This window comes from Lampetra planeri, chromosome 44 (genome assembly GCF_965212315.1).
Source record: "Lampetra planeri chromosome 44, kcLamPlan1.2.h2, whole genome shotgun sequence".
Taxonomy (NCBI): domain Eukaryota; kingdom Metazoa; phylum Chordata; class Hyperoartia; order Petromyzontiformes; family Petromyzontidae; genus Lampetra; species Lampetra planeri.
This window is the reverse complement of record NC_136150.1, coordinates 7524318-7543239: the sequence shown is the minus strand read 5'-3', so window position 1 is coordinate 7543239 and position 18922 is coordinate 7524318. Positions and strand designations below refer to the sequence as shown.

Genomic DNA, 18922 nt, shown 5'->3' with positions numbered 1-18922 from the left:
ATGACGCCAAAAGGCGCACAACTCAAAGACAATGCACCATCAGAGTATGAGAGCTCGGGGCAAGCATCTACACTATGGGAACCTCATTTGCCAGTAAAAATATGATAATTGGTTCTTTACCCTTCTATCTGGCAACAAAACTGACACCTTTTTACAAGGAGTCATGTTTACATAGACCGCAATACCTGCAGTCATAATACAAACAAAAGAACATAACTCTGATAATGTGCACTGTCCTTAAAGTTGATTGATCCACACCCGAGACAGCTTTCCTTAGAGCCTAGTCTCATATGGGTTGGATCAGATGACGCCAAAAGGCGCACAACTCAAAGACAATGCACCATCAGAGTATGAGAGCTCGGGGCAAGCATCTACACTATGGGAACCTCATTTGCCAGTAAAAATATGATAATTGGTTCTTTACCCTTCTATCTGGCAACAAAACTGACACCTTTTTACAAGGAGTTTGTTTGTATTATGACTGCAGGTATTGCGGTCTATGTAAACATGACTCCTTGTAAAAAGGTGTCAGTTTTGTTGCCAGATAGAAGGGTAAAGAACCAATTATCACTATGCATACAGCTCAAAGACTATGCATACAGCACAAAGACTATGCATACAGCACAAAGACTATGCATACAGCTCAAAGACTATGCATACAGCACGAAGACTATGCATACAGCTCAAAGACTATGCATACAGCTCAAAGACTATGCATACAGCACAAAGACTATGCATACAGCACACAGACTATGCATACAGCACAAAGACAATGCATACAGCTCAAAGACTATGCATATAGCACAAAGACTATGCATATAGCACAAAGACTATGCATACAGCACACAGACTATGCATACAGCACACAGACTATGCATACAGCACAAAGACTATGCATACAGCACACAGACTATGCATACAGCACACAGACTATGCATACAGCTCAAAGACTATGCATACAGCACAAAGACTATGCATACAGCTCAAAGACTATGCATATAGCACAAAGACTATGCATACAGCTCAAAGACTATGCATACAGCACAAAGACTATGCATACAGCTCAAAGACTATGCATACAGCACAAAGACTATGCATACAGCACAAAGACTATGCATACAGCACAAAGACTATGCATACAGCACGAAGACTATGCATACAGCACAAAGACTATGCATACAGCACAAAGACTATGCATACAGCACAAAGACTATGCATACAGCACAAAGACTATGCATACAGCTCAAAGACTATGCATACAGCACAAAGACTATGCATACAGCTCAAAGACTATGCATACAGCACAAAGACTATGCATACAGCTCAAAGACTATGCATACAGCACAAAGACTATGCATACAGCACAAAGACTATGCATACAGCACAAAGACTATGCATACAGCACAAAGACTATGCATACAGCACAAAGACTATGCATACAGCACAAAGACTATGCATACAGCACGAAGACTATGCATATAGCACAAAGACTATGCATACAGCACAAAGACTATGCATACAGCACAAAGACTATGCATATAGCACAAAGACTATGCATACAGCACAAAGACTATGCATACAGCACAAAGACTATGCATACAGCTCAAAGACTATGCATACAGCACAAAGACTATGCATACAGCACAAAGACTATGCATACAGCACAAAGACTATGCATACAGCTCAAAGACTATGCATACAGCACAAAGACTATGCATACAGCACAAAGACTATGCATACAGCACAAAGACTATGCATACAGCACAAAGACTATGCATATAGCACAAAGACTATGCATACAGCACAAAGACTATGCATACAGCACAAAGACTATGCATACAGCTCAAAGACTATGCATACAGCACAAAGACTATGCATACAGCACAAAGACTATGCATACAGCACAAAGACTATGCATACAGCTCAAAGACTATGCATACAGCACAAAGACTATGCATACAGCACAAAGACTATGCATACAGCACAAAGACTATGCATACAGCACAAAGACTATGCATACAGCACAAAGACTATGCATATAGCACAAAGACTATGCATACAGCACAAAGACTATGCATACAGCACAAAGACTATGCATACAGCTCAAAGACTATGCATACAGCACAAAGACTATGCATACAGCTCAAAGACGAAGGCGGCCGGGCGTGGTGCTGGCCACCCATCTCATGCGCAGTGTGTCCTCACCCAAGGCGACTCACCTTTCTCAACAGTAGATATGAGCTTTCTAATTTGCATTATTTGCGTAATTTTAGCTTTTCATTAAAATATAATTCTCGGCATCCAATGTTTTCCCCATGCCTTATAAGTTCATAGAAAACAACACGTACTGATTGGACAGAATGCTATTCGTTTATTTTCCTTGTGTATGTATTCTATGTATGTTGAACTCGTACTTTTCCGACATGTATCATGTGACATGTATGATCTGACATGCATGATCTGACATGTATCATGTGACGTGCATAATCTGACATGTATGATCTGACATGCATGATCTGACATGTATCATGTGACATGTATGATCTGACATGTATGATCTGACATGTATCATGTGACGTGTATGATCTGACATGTGACGTGTATGATCTGACATGTATGATCTGACATGTATCATGCGACGTGTATGATCTGACATGTATGCTGAGTTCTTATTGTTATATTTTTGTTTCCCCCATCAGACCGGTCTCTGATGGGGCCTGTAGACATTAGACTGCCAGACCCAGTCTCTGATGGGGTTATTGCAGACCACGTGTGGACAAACTGGTCTACACATAAGTCTTCCGTCAAGAAGGCGATTCATCTAAAATTCAAAATGTGTGGATGTCGTTGGACTTCGTTCGCACCGTACGTAGCCAACCGTGCTAATCGGAGGTGCAGGCCGGGGGGGGGGGACAAGCTAAACGCGAAACAGTTCTTAAGAAATGAGTTTCAAATTGAGATGTAAAAGTTCACAGCTCCCAAAGGCGTCCTCATATCGCAAGAGATCACGCGCAAGTTAAGCGACACGGTGACTGCACAACAGCAGGAGGGGCAAATGATAGGGTTGTGTGTGTGTGGTGGGGGAGGCGGGGCAAATCTGATTGAAGCCGGACTCAGCCCGTTGAGAGTCAATCGAGGGCGGTATCAACAAACACGGCGCAAAGTTCGAACCGCACCCACAATCGAGAGTGGTGGGGGCAAGGTGATGGGGGGGGGGAGCCCAGCGGATTGAAAAGTGGGAGCCGGACCTGGAGAGAGCTGGGAGACTTTTGACTCTTAAACAACTTTCATTGCCGCCAGCAGCAACAGCACTGGAGGCGATTTCGATATGAAATACACAAAATCACCAGCAAACAAATGAAAATAAACGCTACAAATCCACGCGCTGTGGCGCTAAAAGCACCGCGCACAGCACGAAAGAGCTGGGAGAGAGCGGCGTTAAGCTGGGAGCGGAGGGGCCATCGAGCCAACAAGTTTGCGTCGTCGCGAATGTTGGCCACGGACGAGTCCCATTGACCCGTTGACGAATCGAGCAGCAGTAGCAGTGAGCGGCGGCGGTAGCGGCCGCACCACCGCGCCTAGTCACAGCTGAGCTTGGGTTATCCTGCGAGCATCAGCAGAGCATCAGTCCGTGTGAAGGGCGATACGCTCGTAACCACCACCACCACCACCCCCTTGCGATGAGGTGGTAATAAACCCGCAACCACACAGCGCGCGTGGCTCCCTGCGTGTCACCACGTGTTGACAGCCTCGTTGTCAATACATCCACTGCTGGATGAGGGCCTTTCTCCGCACCGTGTCGCGGATTACTTGAGCACGCCATTCTTCGCCCGCGCGAGTCGGCGAGGGGCTTGGTACCAAGGTTGTGGGGTGGGAGGAGAGGCGAGGAGGTAAAGACGTGGAGCGTAGTGCAGTACAACCCTGGGTTTCGCTGCGTTGTCCCGCGCCGTGCAGTGTTCCGTTACGGTTGATTAATTTTTTTTCACCATTATCAATTCATAGCCCTGAAAGAACAGCGGCACGGGTGAACGGAGACATTTCACTTGACGTATTTATCGTGATTAAAACATAGCCTATTCACTATTAATGTGCATAGCCCTCAAAGGACTGCCTACCATAAGCTAGCCCATACGCAAAGCAACCACGGCAGGATGATTCGCGACAAAGAGTTGTGTGGTCCTCCGTACTCAAACTGTAGCTGAACTATGTTTTTAAAAATGTCTTTTAACAGATAAAGCTATTTTTCACAAGTGATCGCTCAGCACAGCGGCGTATTATCACGTGGAAATGTAGAGCAGCCGAGTACTCGAAACACGTGCTCCTTATTCACGCGGAGGGGAAAAGAACCCGCGGACCCGGAGAAAAATCCACGAGAACACGGGGAGAGAGAGAGAGAACACGCAAATTTCAAATCGACAGCAGGAGCCGGGATCGAACCTCTTGTATACCAGGCGAGGGAGTTAACATATTCTAGTCATCGTGGCGCCATTTGAGAGAATGCCCTACCTAGGTAGCTGCGTGGATTTGGATTCGACGCTTGTGGTGAGCGGAGCCAGCGTTGATATCAAACGCAGGCACCCGCCCGCGGAGGACGGCGACCGTGGAGTTTCTCCAGCGAGTCTCAGGGTTCTTCGTTCATAATTAATTTGCTTCAGTTTGGCTGTCGGAGCCATTGGCGTTAAGCGCTGAATTCGCAGAATCGTAGAGGCCATTTGGTGTGGCTTCGGCCACGGTGGCTATGAGATGTTAACTGCCTCGCCCTGGTATACAGAAGGTCGTGGGTTCGATAGAGGCCCTGGCGCCTGCTGTATATTTTGTGGCCAGGTGGCTTCTGAAAAAAAGAGAGATATCTCAGCGGGCTTCACCTGGTAAATAAAATATTTTAGTTTATGTAACCAGCAGATTCCTGTCTTTTATGACTAGCTATCACGAGAATTGGATTTCTAATTGTGTTTCTTTACTGCATGTGCTCGCGTTTTAAATTCATGCACATCACCATTAAATGCCCGGAGCTTCGTTTCTATATAAACCGACTTGATCGTGACTGATTAATGATGATTATGATAATGGACACGATACAACAATAGTCTAGCAGCTGTCTTCAGTGAAGCTGGGCCCTGACTCTGCCAGTAGCTTTGCTAATGAATTGGCCAACATTACTTAATATATAGAGGACTGCAGAGCTTGGGTAATCGTTGGGAGCCGGCTTCACCGCGATTAGAAGTTGCGAATTATAATCGTGACCCTGGGGGCCGAGTGGCCGGGTTGCCGGGTGTCTGATGCCGTGCATTGTTGGGACATCCTCGACAGGATGGGAGGGCCGTCGATGGGCAAGCGGAGGCCGCTCACCGACGCCTTGCTCCTCTCTCTGCTCGGGTTGATCTGCCTGCAGCTTGCGCCAGCGTCCGCGCGGGTCCGAGCTCCAACAGGTAACGGGTTCCGCACACGCAACACACGCAACACACGCAACACACGCAACACACGCAACACACGCAACACACGCAACACACGCAACACACGCAACACACGCAACACACGCAACACACGCAACACACGCAACACACGCAACACACGCAACACACGCAACACACGCAACACACGCAACACACGCAACACACGCAACACACGCAACACACGCAACACACGCAACACACGCAACACACGCAACACACGCAACACACGCAACACACGCAACACACGCAACACACGCAACACACGCAACACACGCAACACACGCAACACACGCAACACACGCAACACACGCAACACACGCAACACACGCAACACACGCAACACACGCAACACACGCAACACACGCAACACACGCAACACACGCAACACACGCAACACACGCAACACACGCAACACACGCAACACACGCAACACACGCAACACACGCAACACACGCAACACACGCAACACACGCAACACACGCAACACACGCAACACACGCAACACACGCAACACACGCAACACACGCAACACACGCAACACACGCAACACACGCAACACACGCAACACACGCAACACACGCAACACACGCAACACACGCAACACACGCAACACACGCAACACACGCAACACACGCAACACACGCAACACACGCAACACACGCAACACACGCAACACACGCAACACACGCAACACACGCAACACACGCAACACACGCAACACACGCAACACACGCAACACACGCAACACACGCAACACACGCAACACACGCAACACACGCAACACACGCAACACACGCAACACACGCAACACACGCAACACACGCAACACACGCAACACACGCAACACACGCAACACACGCAACACACGCAACACACGCAACACACGCAACACACGCAACACACGCAACACACGCAACACACGCAACACACGCAACACACGCAACACACGCAACACACGCAACACACGCAACACACGCAACACACGCAACACACGCAACACACGCAACACACGCAACACACGCAACACACGCAACACACGCAACACACGCAACACACGCAACACACGCAACACACGCAACACACGCAACACACGCAACACACGCAACACACGCAACACACGCAACACACGCAACACACGCAACACACGCAACACACGCAACACACGCAACACACGCAACACACGCAACACACGCAACACACGCAACACACGCAACACACGCAACACACGCAACACACGCAACACACGCAACACACGCAACACACGCAACACACGCAACACACGCAACACACGCAACACACGCAACACACGCAACACACGCAACACACGCAACACACGCAACACACGCAACACACGCAACACACGCAACACACGCAACACACGCAACACACGCAACACACGCAACACACGCAACACACGCAACACACGCAACACACGCAACACACGCAACACACGCAACACACGCAACACACGCAACACACGCAACACACGCAACACACGCAACACACGCAACACACGCAACACACGCAACACACGCAACACACGCAACACACGCAACACACGCAACACACGCAACACACGCAACACACGCAACACACGCAACACACGCAACACACGCAACACACGCAACACACGCAACACACGCAACACACGCAACACACGCAACACACGCAACACACGCAACACACGCAACACACGCAACACACGCAACACACGCAACACACGCAACACACGCAACACACGCAACACACGCAACACACGCAACACACGCAACACACGCAACACACGCAACACACGCAACACACGCAACACACGCAACACACGCAACACACGCAACACACGCAACACACGCAACACACGCAACACACGCAACACACGCAACACACGCAACACACGCAACACACGCAACACACGCAACACACGCAACACACGCAACACACGCAACACACGCAACACACGCAACACACGCAACACACGCAACACACGCAACACACGCAACACACGCAACACACGCAACACACGCAACACACGCAACACACGCAACACACGCAACACACGCAACACACGCAACACACGCAACACACGCAACACACGCAACACACGCAACACACGCAACACACGCAACACACGCAACACACGCAACACACGCAAAGATCCCCCGTATAGCCTTAACAGACTGTAGAGGCAAGTGCTGTTGGCGAGTACCTATGAAGGCCGGCACGGTACACGAGGGGGTGGTTGGCCAACACCACGCCCGTCCGCCTTTGTCTCCCCAGTGGCGATGTTTACACATCGCACCAGGTACTCATTTGAGGCTGAGTCGACCTAGAGGAGGCCCAGGACCGGTTCAGATAATCGTCACCATGAGCGGGAATCGAACCCGGGTCGCCGGGTTTGTAGCGCAGCGCGCTAACCGCTACACTACCGCTCCCCATTAAGCCTGTGGAGGCTACGTGCAACACACACACACACGCGCGCGTTTAACACACACACACGTGCAACACACACGCGCAAAGACAAAGATCCTCCCCCCCCCCCACGTCGCCTTCACAGGCTTAGCGCGGTTGGCTACGAAATGGTGTGAAAGAAGTTCAACGTAGAGGATTTACAAGTAGGGCACACGAGGGGGTGGGTGGCCAGCACCACGCTCGGCCGCCTTCGTCTCCCTGAGTGGCGATATTTACACGGCGCACCAACTTTACACATCGCATGTACACGAAGGCAGAGATCCCCCGTATAGCCTTCTCTGACTACTGGGACAAGTGCTGTTCGCGATTAACACCTCTGAATGTCGACACGGCACACGGGGGTGGAGAGGGGGGGGGGGCAGCATCACGCTCAGCCTCACGCTCACATGGCACTGAACTCGTTGGCTGTGTGTACTTTTCCCGACATCATGTGACGCGTATGATCTGACATGTATGATTTGACATGTATGCTGAGGTCTTTTTGTTGTATTTTTGTTTCCCCCATCAGACCGGTCTCTGATGGGGCCTGTAGACATGAGACTGCCAGACCCAGTCTCTGATTGGGGGTATTGCAGACCACGCGTGGACAAACTGGTCTTCCGACAAGAAGGCGATTCATATAAAATTCAAAACGTGTGGATGTTGTTGAACTTCGTTCGCACCGTACGTAGCCAGCCGCGCTAATCGCAGGTCTGGGGGATGGGGGGGGAAGAACAACAAACTAAGCACAAAAAGCGGTTTTAAAGAAATGAGTTTTCAATCTTGATTCAGATGTGTGTGCGTACATCCGGTGGCTTCCTCATATCGGAAGCAAGATTTGTGTTATCATATAAATATGTTGCTACATCCTTTACAATGGCACACTGCGCAACTACATTACACCACCACCACACAACCACATTACACCACCACCATACAACTACATTACACCACCACCATGCAACTACATTACACCACCACCATACAACTACATTACACCACCACCATGCAACTACATTACACCACCACCATGCAACTACATTACACCACCACCATGCAACTACATTACACCACCATCATACAACCACATTACACCACCACCATACAACTACATTACACCACCACCACACAACCACATTACACCACCACCACACAACTACATTACACCACCACCATACAACTACATTACACCACCACCACACAACTACATTACACCACCATCATACAACCACATTACACCACCACCATACAACTACATTACACCACCACCATACAACTACATTACACCACCACCACACAACCACATTACACCACCACCATACAACTACATTACACCACCACCATACAACTACATTACACCACCACCACACAACTACATTACACCACCATCATACAACCACATTACACCACCACCATACAACTACATTACACCACCACCATACAACTACATTACACCACCACCATACAACTACATTACACCACCACCATGCAACTACATTACACCACCACCATGCAACTACATTACACCACCACCATGCAACTACATTACACCACCACCATGCAACTACATGACACCACCACCATGCAACTACATTACACCACCACCATGCAACTTACATGGCATGGTGACGGTGCTCTTTGCGAGGAGTTATAAAGCTGTGGGTGGCTTTGTATAGCCACGAACTGCGAGGCAAGTGCCATGTCGCGTGTTGCATTCAGAATTGAATATATCTCATCCTTCACAGTGAATGACTGTGAACAGCCCACCGTGGCGGTAGATGTGACAGATAAACCCATACTCCGTCTCGCTGACTGCAAAGTACATGCAAACTACGTGAAGCATGTGGTATAAATATGGATTCGATGTACTCTCTGTGTGTGTGTGTGTTTGCTTGTGCGTACATCTTTGTGTGAGCGGCAGTGCAGCGGTTAGCGCTGCTGCTGCTACAAACCCGGTGACCGGACTTCGATTCCAGCTCACGGGCAACACCAGTGATGATTATCTGAACCGGTTCGGGGCCTCCCCTAGGTCGACTCAGCCTCAAATGGGTACCTGGTGCGGTGTGTAAACATCGGCACTGGGGAGACAAAGGCGGCCGGGCGTGGTGCTGGCCACCCACCCCATCGTGTGCCGTGCCGGCCTTCATAGGTGCTCACTAACAGCACTTGCCTCAACATTCTGTTAAGGCTATATGGTGGATTTTGTCTTTGTGCTTTTTATGAGGAGCGGTAGTGTAGTGGCTATAGAGCACTGCAACGAATTGGCCGCCTGAATTAGATTCCATCAGTGGCAGATATTGCTTGGATGAGTGGCCACCAACAAAATCATACATCAGCTACCATTCTTTGTCTTGACCAAAGTTAAAGAAATCTTGACCAAAGCTAAAGAAATCTGAGATGCGTAGTTTCCGAGATGGAATCCGATTTAAGGCAATTTATTTGCCTACTTTGCGGATATTAAAACGTGATTGTCAGAATTTGCATTTCAATAAGTGTTTGGCGGTGCATCCTTGGCTCGAATGTCCTGGGCTAAAATTCCAGCGCAGGTCGATGCAATCTAAGTGGCGGTCTCAATGCCCCTAACCTGGCAAATTAAATAAAAAAAAGAATCCGTTTTATTTTATAGAGGTTGGACAATCCTTGTTTAAACGAGTGGAAAAGAGGATTGACTGACAGAGAGACAAAATGGCCCCATTCGTGCACTGTACGGCCATTGCTATGACGCGTCATCGCCACGTAGGTCCCCCGCATCCCCTTTCCCTTCGTACGGAACGGCCCATTTCACTGGACTTTCATGCATTTTGTATGAGTCGTCGCAGTGTTTAATATTCAGCGCTGCTTCCTTTGACAACCTTTAGTAGACTTGTCGCACAAATTCCCGAAGTAAATATTTTTCGCATGAAAATAAAGCCTCGTGGCATTGCGCCAAAATAGTTATTATAATAAAGGTGTGAAAAGCGGCCTTAATGAATGTGAATTTCTCATCGTGCTGATGATGGGAAATATTTCCCTCTGATAACGTATATTATTGGTTTTCCCGACTCTCACGCCTGCTGTATATTTGGAGTTTGCATGTTCTCTATCCTCGTGGTCAAGTGGATTTTTGTCCAGGTCCTCCAGTTTTCCCCTCCACATTTAAAATCAACGTGCGTTTGGAGTATTTGGCTGCTATACATTTCCACGTGGTAAGCCACTTCGTTGAGCTATCATTTGTGGCCAGGTCGCATCTGAAAAAAAAACTACTTTTTAGCTCAGTGGGCCTTACCTGGTAAAATGTAAAAAAATATATAATTGTATGTATATATGTATATATTTAAATTGAGACCTACGTAAAATGTAGCGCGTAAACAAATAACATAGAAAGGGAGATTTACAAAGAAAGCCTTGCGTCCCAACTCTTCCTGCCTCTCCGACCTCTATATGTGCTGTGGAGAAGGGCCGTTGTATGTATGTATGTTGAACTTCTTTCGCACAGTTCGTAGCCAACCGCAGTAATCCGAGGGGCCACCTTCTAAAGCCGCGTTTTCGACGAACGTTGTCGACGTTTTTTTTCTGGTTATCTTTTTGGTTATCTTTCACAGTGGCCGTAACGGTGGTGCTGCTTTTTTTTCAAGAAGACCTCAGTCGTGAAATTCACGGTTGCTCTGAATAGGAAAACATAGAATAGCCCAAGTGGAAATTATTAAAAAGGGCACTCCAGTCTCAGAAGAGGTGAACTTTAAGCAGGTTGTGAAGAGATCGTTCCCTTTTGTTCCACCCACAAGAGGCAAAACCGTTCCTGGGATCCGGCAAAGCAAAAGTCAAATAGCATGTAATGAAAAAAATTTACAAAACCGGGCATGTCACTTAGGGAAAGGTGCAATGGATCTGAATGCAAAGGCAGAGAGGTGAGTTTGAAGCAGGGCAAATGCAATCATCTTAGTATTCGCAAGAAAGATAAACCGATCTTGGCACCGCAATCACACGGCACAAAGGGCGAGGCAAAATCACGGGGGGGAGAGACTCCGCATGAGCGTGTTCAGCCCAAGTCGCGCGCCTACCTGGCCCAACATGGTCGCCGTGCGTTTTCCTCTCAGGGCAAAGAGACAAAGGTGGGGCATCGGTGGAAAAGGAAGATTGCCAAAGTCGAATCTTTTAAATAAAAAACGTGTAGTGGGTTGCGTGGTGGGTCGTGTGGTGAATTGCGTTGGCACAGTGGTTTTGGTGCACAGCGCTATGAATCCGGCATCTCGGGGTTTGATTTCCAGCCATGGTTAACGTCACCCCAACACCTCCGATTAGCACGGTTGGCAACGTACGGTGCGAAAGAAGTTCAACATATCACATACGTGCATAGACTCACACAGAGTTCCATAGATTCACACAGAGACCCATAGTTTGTTTTCCTTCCCCCGCTCATCTGATTAGCACGGTTGTCTACGTACGGTGTGAAAGAAGTTCAACATGGATATTTTGCTCCCATACGTGCCACGATTTGCAATGCCCCTTCCAAAACCTACAGTGGCATGAACATGAGATAATTTGAAATTAATTATGTTTTCTAAGGACAAACTGCATGACCAAACCATTTTCATATTTATTTGGGACACATTTACCACCACCCCCCCCTTTCTCACCCCTCCCCCCACCGAGTTGCGCACTGTTGTATCTGATTTTCATGAAAAAAAAACATAAGCAAAATATAAACGCATGCATCTTCATATATATAAAAGGCAAAGTTGTGATTATGTGTGTCTGTTCAAAATGTTTAGCGTACTTCCCGACATGCAACAAACTTGAAATTTGCCATGTGGGTACTTTCCAGACTGTACACCATGCAAAAATTATTAAAATACACTTTAGTGTTTTTTTTTGGTGGGGAGCTCAATAATGCATACATTTTTTGCACGGCAAGTGAGCTGTGACGTCACATCTGTCATGTGACCCGCGCATGTGGAAGAGTAACGCATTGTAGTGTAGTGGTTAGCGCGCTGCGCTACGAACCCGGCGACCCGAGTTCGATTCCCGCTTACGGCCACCAGCGGTAACGATTATTTTAAACGCTCCTGGGCCTCCCCTAGGTCGACTCAGCCTCAAACGACTAATTGGTGTGGTGTGTGAACATCGCCACTGGGGAGACAAAGGCGGCCAGGCGTGGTGGATCCAAGTTCCCGGGCGAAGCCGGGTAGTAAAGCTAGTATATGTATAAATATAAATGTGGCCCTTTGATCAATCAAATGTCACTGCTTGCACACCAGGACACGAAGCGGTGGCATGTGCTCTGATAAGGATGCAGTAAAACCCCCAGAATTAATAAATATTAATATATAACGCAGAGCAGCAGCGAGATGAAGAGCGAGATATATGGTGGCCGTTCAAAGCGCGTCGGCATTAACTAGTACTAATAAAAATAATGCGCGGTTAAGTTTATTATAAATGCGATATACGGCGCATGGTCATAGCGGGAGAAAAATGCGGCTCATGAAATATTTAACGGTTCATACAAATCGTCCCCTGCACACACAGTGCCTATGAATGGGCATTGCTTGTGCGCTTTTAATTTGAGTAATGTACACAGTTTCACCTTTATTATTCATCATTATAACAACAACAATGATCATAAATCATGCACGACCCTTTCTCAACCCACTGTCAGTCATGGGAGGGTGTGGGGTTATTTGACCATACTTCACCAGAATCCGTTCGCACTGCTTGCTGGGTTCATAGTGCAGTGTGCTAACCACTGTGCCACCGCTCCTTACTCATCGTTATCTGGTTAGAATTAAAAGTAATCCATTATGCGGCTTCGCTTTATTGAATGCAAGGATTTTAATTGTGATGTCACTTCTTTAAAAAAAACATCCTGAAAAAAAACTAATTTCTGCATGTAATTGCATCTGACCGGACAAAAAGCACAAATGAATGATAGCTGAGGTAGATTAAACACAGCACTGTACATTAGCATAGCCATATGAAGATGTCTCAGAGGGCGGGAGTTTTTATATTGTGGTGAATTGAGAATGGACAACGATGATTATGACGATGATTTGCGTAGATTGCCTCCTATTCCTTTTCCGCTTCGGTTAGTGACAGTTCAGCCTTTTGTGAATCTAATTCGCCTCAACCTTGGGTTCACCGCTAATGGAGGAGTACAAACTTTCATTTAAAATATTCCACGGTGCGATCTGTTGCCTCTCGTGAAGAAGCTTCCAAGGTGCCTTCGACAAACACTCTCTCGCCCCCCCCGCCTCCTTTTCCAAATGTTGATGTCCGCAAACGCGAAGCCACGATTGAAACAATTACTTCGTGCCAAAAAGCTGGACATGGCTAAGCCAGAAGCCGCCGCCGCCGCCGCTGCGAGGGAGATATACAGAGGACCGTAGAGCCTTGAGAGGTAGGGAATGTGGCGCCGGCTCAAGGCCGAGCCGCCCTTCCCCCTCGTCTGTGGCTCTTCGTCGCGCCTCTGAACCGTTCTGCCTTGGAGAGCGGCGCGTTGCGAGTTGGAACCGCGGCTGTTGTTACGACCGACACAAAACTGTGGCGCTGCGTTGAGTTGTCTGAATTCTTTCTGCCGAGGTCTCATCCCTTGCCAATTCCTTTCTGGTCGCAGCAGCCGCAGACGCCATCAAATTGTCTCATCGGCTTTTGTTTACCGTTCACTGCTGCTTATTGATGAAGGTCACGCATAAATGGGGGGGGGGGGGGGGCGACTCATGGATTTCTAAAATAACCTTTGACAAAAAAATTAAAACACGTACAAACAAAAAAGGTCAACGTTTATCTGCGGCAAATGATTCGATCGGAAAATCGTGGTGACAAACGTTTGTTTGCTGTTTTCGTTTTTTGTTGTTATTGTCTAATGCCGACGAAATTCACTGAGTACGGCTTGCCAATCTATCCAACCGACGCTTATTGAGAATAGAGATCAAATTCTGGGGCAACTGCCTCGGACGTTTGGTTCTGGATTACCTCATATATTTCTCGTCATTGTTCTGCCCAAAATAAATATAAACCAAAGGAAGGAGTGGACGTGCCCACACTTTACCTCATCACACGAGGCCTGCCGATTGGCCAAACGGCGGTGCGTCCATTTGTACTTCCCAGTGTGCAGAGCTACGTGGATTTAAGAAACTTGTTCCATTGTAAAAAAAAACTGAACTCAAACTATCAACTATTTTTGTATTTTACCAGGTAAGGCCCCACGGAGCTATTTTGATCTTTTTCAGAAGCGATCTGGATATCCCAAATGATCACCCAATGAAGTGGCCTATCACGTGGAAACTTACAGTAGCCAAATAGTCTAAACGCATGATAATTGGTTTTTTACCCTTTTATCTGGCAACAAAACTGACACCTTTTTTTTTACAAGGAGTCATGTTTGCATTGACCACAATACCTGCGGTCGGAATGCAAACAAAAAAACACAACTCTGATAATGTATGCACTGTCTTTGAAATTGATTGGTCCACACCCGAGACAGCTTTTCTTAGAGCCTCGTCTCACATGGTGTTGGACCAGATGACGCCAAAATGACGCCAAAATTGTGGTCAATGCAAACATAACTCCTTGTAACAAAAGGTGTCAGTTTTGTTGCCAGATGAAAGGGTAAAAAAACTATTATCATATTTTGCTACTGGCAAAGGAGGTGTCAATAGTCTAAACGCATGTTTTATAAATGTGGAGGGAAAAACCAGAGGACCGAGAGAAACACCCACGTGACCACGGGGAGAGAGAGAGACACGCAAATCCCATATATACAGCAGGTATCAAGGTCGGGATCGGGATCGAACCCACGACCTCCTGTGTCCCAGGCGAAGTGGTTAACATCTCTGCTGACTCGCCGGTAGATCGCACTGGCGACCTCCATCTCGCAAGATTGGTTTGCGAGCCGTGACACCGTGGCAGCATTACCAGCATAGCAGTACAGGAAGTAGGTCACAGTGCGTGACGTACCGTACTCTGCGCGTGTGAGCGGTGGGATAGCGGTCAGCGCACTGTTGCCCAAACCTGGCGGCCTGGGGTTGATTAATGGCCACGACTAACATTCGTGGTGATTGATACTGAACTGGTCTGGGGCCTTCCCTGTGTAGATTCAGTTTTAAATGAGTATCTGGTGCAGTGTGTAAGCTTCAGCACTGGAGAGACAAAGGTGGCTGGGCGTGATTAGGAAACCGCACCATAATAGGTGCTCGCTAACAGCACTGGCCCCAACCGTTTGTGAGAGGCTACACGAAGGGGTCATTGCCTCTGTGAGCAGGCGTGCGTTCGCAATCATTGCCTGTTGCGCATTTCTTGATAAGCGCTGCTGGGTACCCCGTGGTTCTTTAAATTCGTATTCTTTGGGTCTTTCGGTAAAGTCACGTAGATAGGCTAAAAGAAAATAACAAAAAATATAACTTTTATTATTTTTATTATTTTTGATATTTTCTTTGAACCTATCTACGTGACTTTACCGAAAGACCCAAAGAATATGAATTCCTGCAGTCACGAAAGCTTTAAGTCAAGAGTATTTAAATTCGTGTTTGTGTCATGCTAACATTGCGGGTGTATTTAAATTAGGCGTAACGATGGCTTCCAGTTGTCCTTTATGGATTGGCAGAGTGGGGGGCTCCCAGGAGGAGGGGGGGCTCCCCTCCCCCCCGACTCTCCAATTAGTCACACGCCTTACGGTTGCCCCCTCTTCTGTGTTGCCCCTGGGGGCGGGCAATTCCACTCTGCTTGCCGTCCCGATGCCCGCCACAAAATTTAGGGTTTAACGTTTTCGGTGGCACACCCAACAAATTTTTTCTGTTTTTTTCTTGTTTTTATAGCCGCGTGCAGTGAATCATAATTCTAGCCAATCGCCTGATGAAGCCGGTTGTTGTTGTGATCACCGGGGAAATGCCACCAGGTACTCGAATTGTAAAGGTTGTGGGGTTTCTTCTTCAACACACAACGGTGTTGCTGAATTCATAACCAATTGTCACGTTTTTATTTACTTGACAAACCTTCGCTGATTGGCTACGTCGGGTGGTGGTGACGGGCTTAATGACACAACATTTATAATTATGCGATCCAACCTCCCAAAAAAAACCCAACCCATTTACTGTGCATAAATGCGCGTTTGTTGCCGAAAGAAAAGGCCTCGTTCATTTTCCTGACTCGTCGAAAGACACATGCTCATGGCAAAACTCGTTTCAACTTGTAAGGCACTGCTCACTCTAGAATAGAGGGAGAAATGGGAAACCAGAGGCAAGTGGCAAAGGCAGTCGGGTGGTGAGCCGGCTCGAGCCATTACCCCGGCTCTGCAGTCCCCTGTATATTCAGATGTTTTCAGCCGACGAATTCGTGGGCCGTATGGAATGAAATCGTGGGTTGTGTGGACCGAATGGAGGGTCCCGTTTTAGAAGATTTGATTGATTCATTCTCCCAGCGCTGTTGCATTTTTTGCGGGGACGATACCATTGCGTGCGGAGAAAAGCCACACTCGCTGGCACACAGCGAGAGAGGCAGGGAGAGACATCAAATATTGCACGATTGGGTCGATGACCTTTGTTCAATACAGTATTCCCTCGTTATTCTCGAAGGACACGTTCTAGAGATGTTCGTGAACATCAAATTTTGCTGATTATGATATTGGCCTATGAAACCCCATCTTATTAAGTAATTACCCTAAATAAGTACGTAAATAAGCTATTAAATACATGAGCATGATCATAACACAACAAATTGGTTATAATAAACGTAAGTAAATAAAAGGAAATGTAAAAATATGTTTTTTTTAAATACGTTGTAAATGAACTTAGCTTGAATTATGATAATGCTGTGTATAATCAATTTATCTCTTCACGTTCTATATTTCTCTCTCTCTCTCGCGATGCAGCAGTCGTGCAGAGTTCCAGATGCGATTCGCGCCTAGCCAACATCGCGGATAGCCAAGGTCGTGAGTGACGAGGGAATTCCGCAACCCCCTTTCCTCGGGAGCATTTCACTGCTCCTGCGATTGGGCGTCCGGTTTCCGTGAGTCACCAACCGCACCTTAGCTGTGCACCACCCCGTTCGGTCAATTACTTTAACTTTTTTCTTCTTGGTTCTGTCGGTAAAGTCACGTAGAAGGGAAGTAATAAAATAATAAAAATAAAACATAATAAAATAATTATGAGATGAAGAACATGTTCTTCACCTGAGGACGGCTGCTTGCGTTGTGGCCGAAACGTCGTGAGAATTATTTTATTATGTTTTATTTTTATTATTTTATTACTTCCCTTCTACGTGACTTTACCGAAAGAACCAAGAAGATGAATCCCTGCAGTCACGAAAGCTTTAAATCGAAATTTACTTTAACTTTGTTTTTCCAACGTCTACCGATCAACAAAACATCCACACCAGTGCCCGTCAACTTGGCTTTAATTGCGAACGTCTTCTTAAGAATGTGCTGCGGAAAAGACTCGAATCTTGCAGTTTCACGTCTAGTTTAACCTCGGCGAAAACTCAAGAGACCAGGAGAGTGTCATTCGGAAGAGAGACCATGGCCTTTCATCAGGAAGGAGTTCTTTGTCTGTAATATCCCGCATGCTAGTCTGAATAATAAATATGTGTTTTGATGACCTACGTATGAGACGACATGCAGTGCTGTGGACATGGCTTTGTGTTGGCGGTGGGCATGCCCTCATTTCTTCCAGAATACCTTCTGGGTTTCTGCCATAGCGATGGCGAGACGTATTATCGATGTGAGTACTTATGGGTACGCAAATATTTTCCGGATCACTGACCCAGTCCGTGACCCGGGGAGTATCGATGTTTTTGAATATTTGAGATTTCGCTGCAAATATTCTATGAAATAGTGAAATACATGGTGCTTCAAAAAAATTGTAACACTTCTGAGAATTTGCAACAATGCCACAACAAATGTCCCTCCGGGCTCTGAAGACCACCTGGAGAAGATTCCAGGCACGTGTTGATAATGATGGCGAACAAGTGGTGACTTTTTGAAGCTATTAACATTACATTTGTTATCATGTTCTTCTTCCATTTAAAACGATAGTCCCATATAAGTGTTAAACATT

The 18922-nt window shown here is 47.1% G+C and overlaps 1 protein-coding gene across 1 annotated transcript in view; it reads left to right on the top strand.

The window, feature by feature from the left end:
* Positions 1-5311: 5311 nt before the first annotated feature.
* The window catches only part of LOC144732766 (chemokine-like protein TAFA-2), a 45349-nt gene continuing 31738 nt past the window's right edge, over positions 5312-18922 (top strand). The window contains exon 1 of the mRNA XM_078614344.1: positions 5312-5429. Coding sequence (XP_078470470.1) covers positions 5312-5429 — 118 coding nt within the window. The remainder of the gene's footprint in view (positions 5430-18922) is intronic.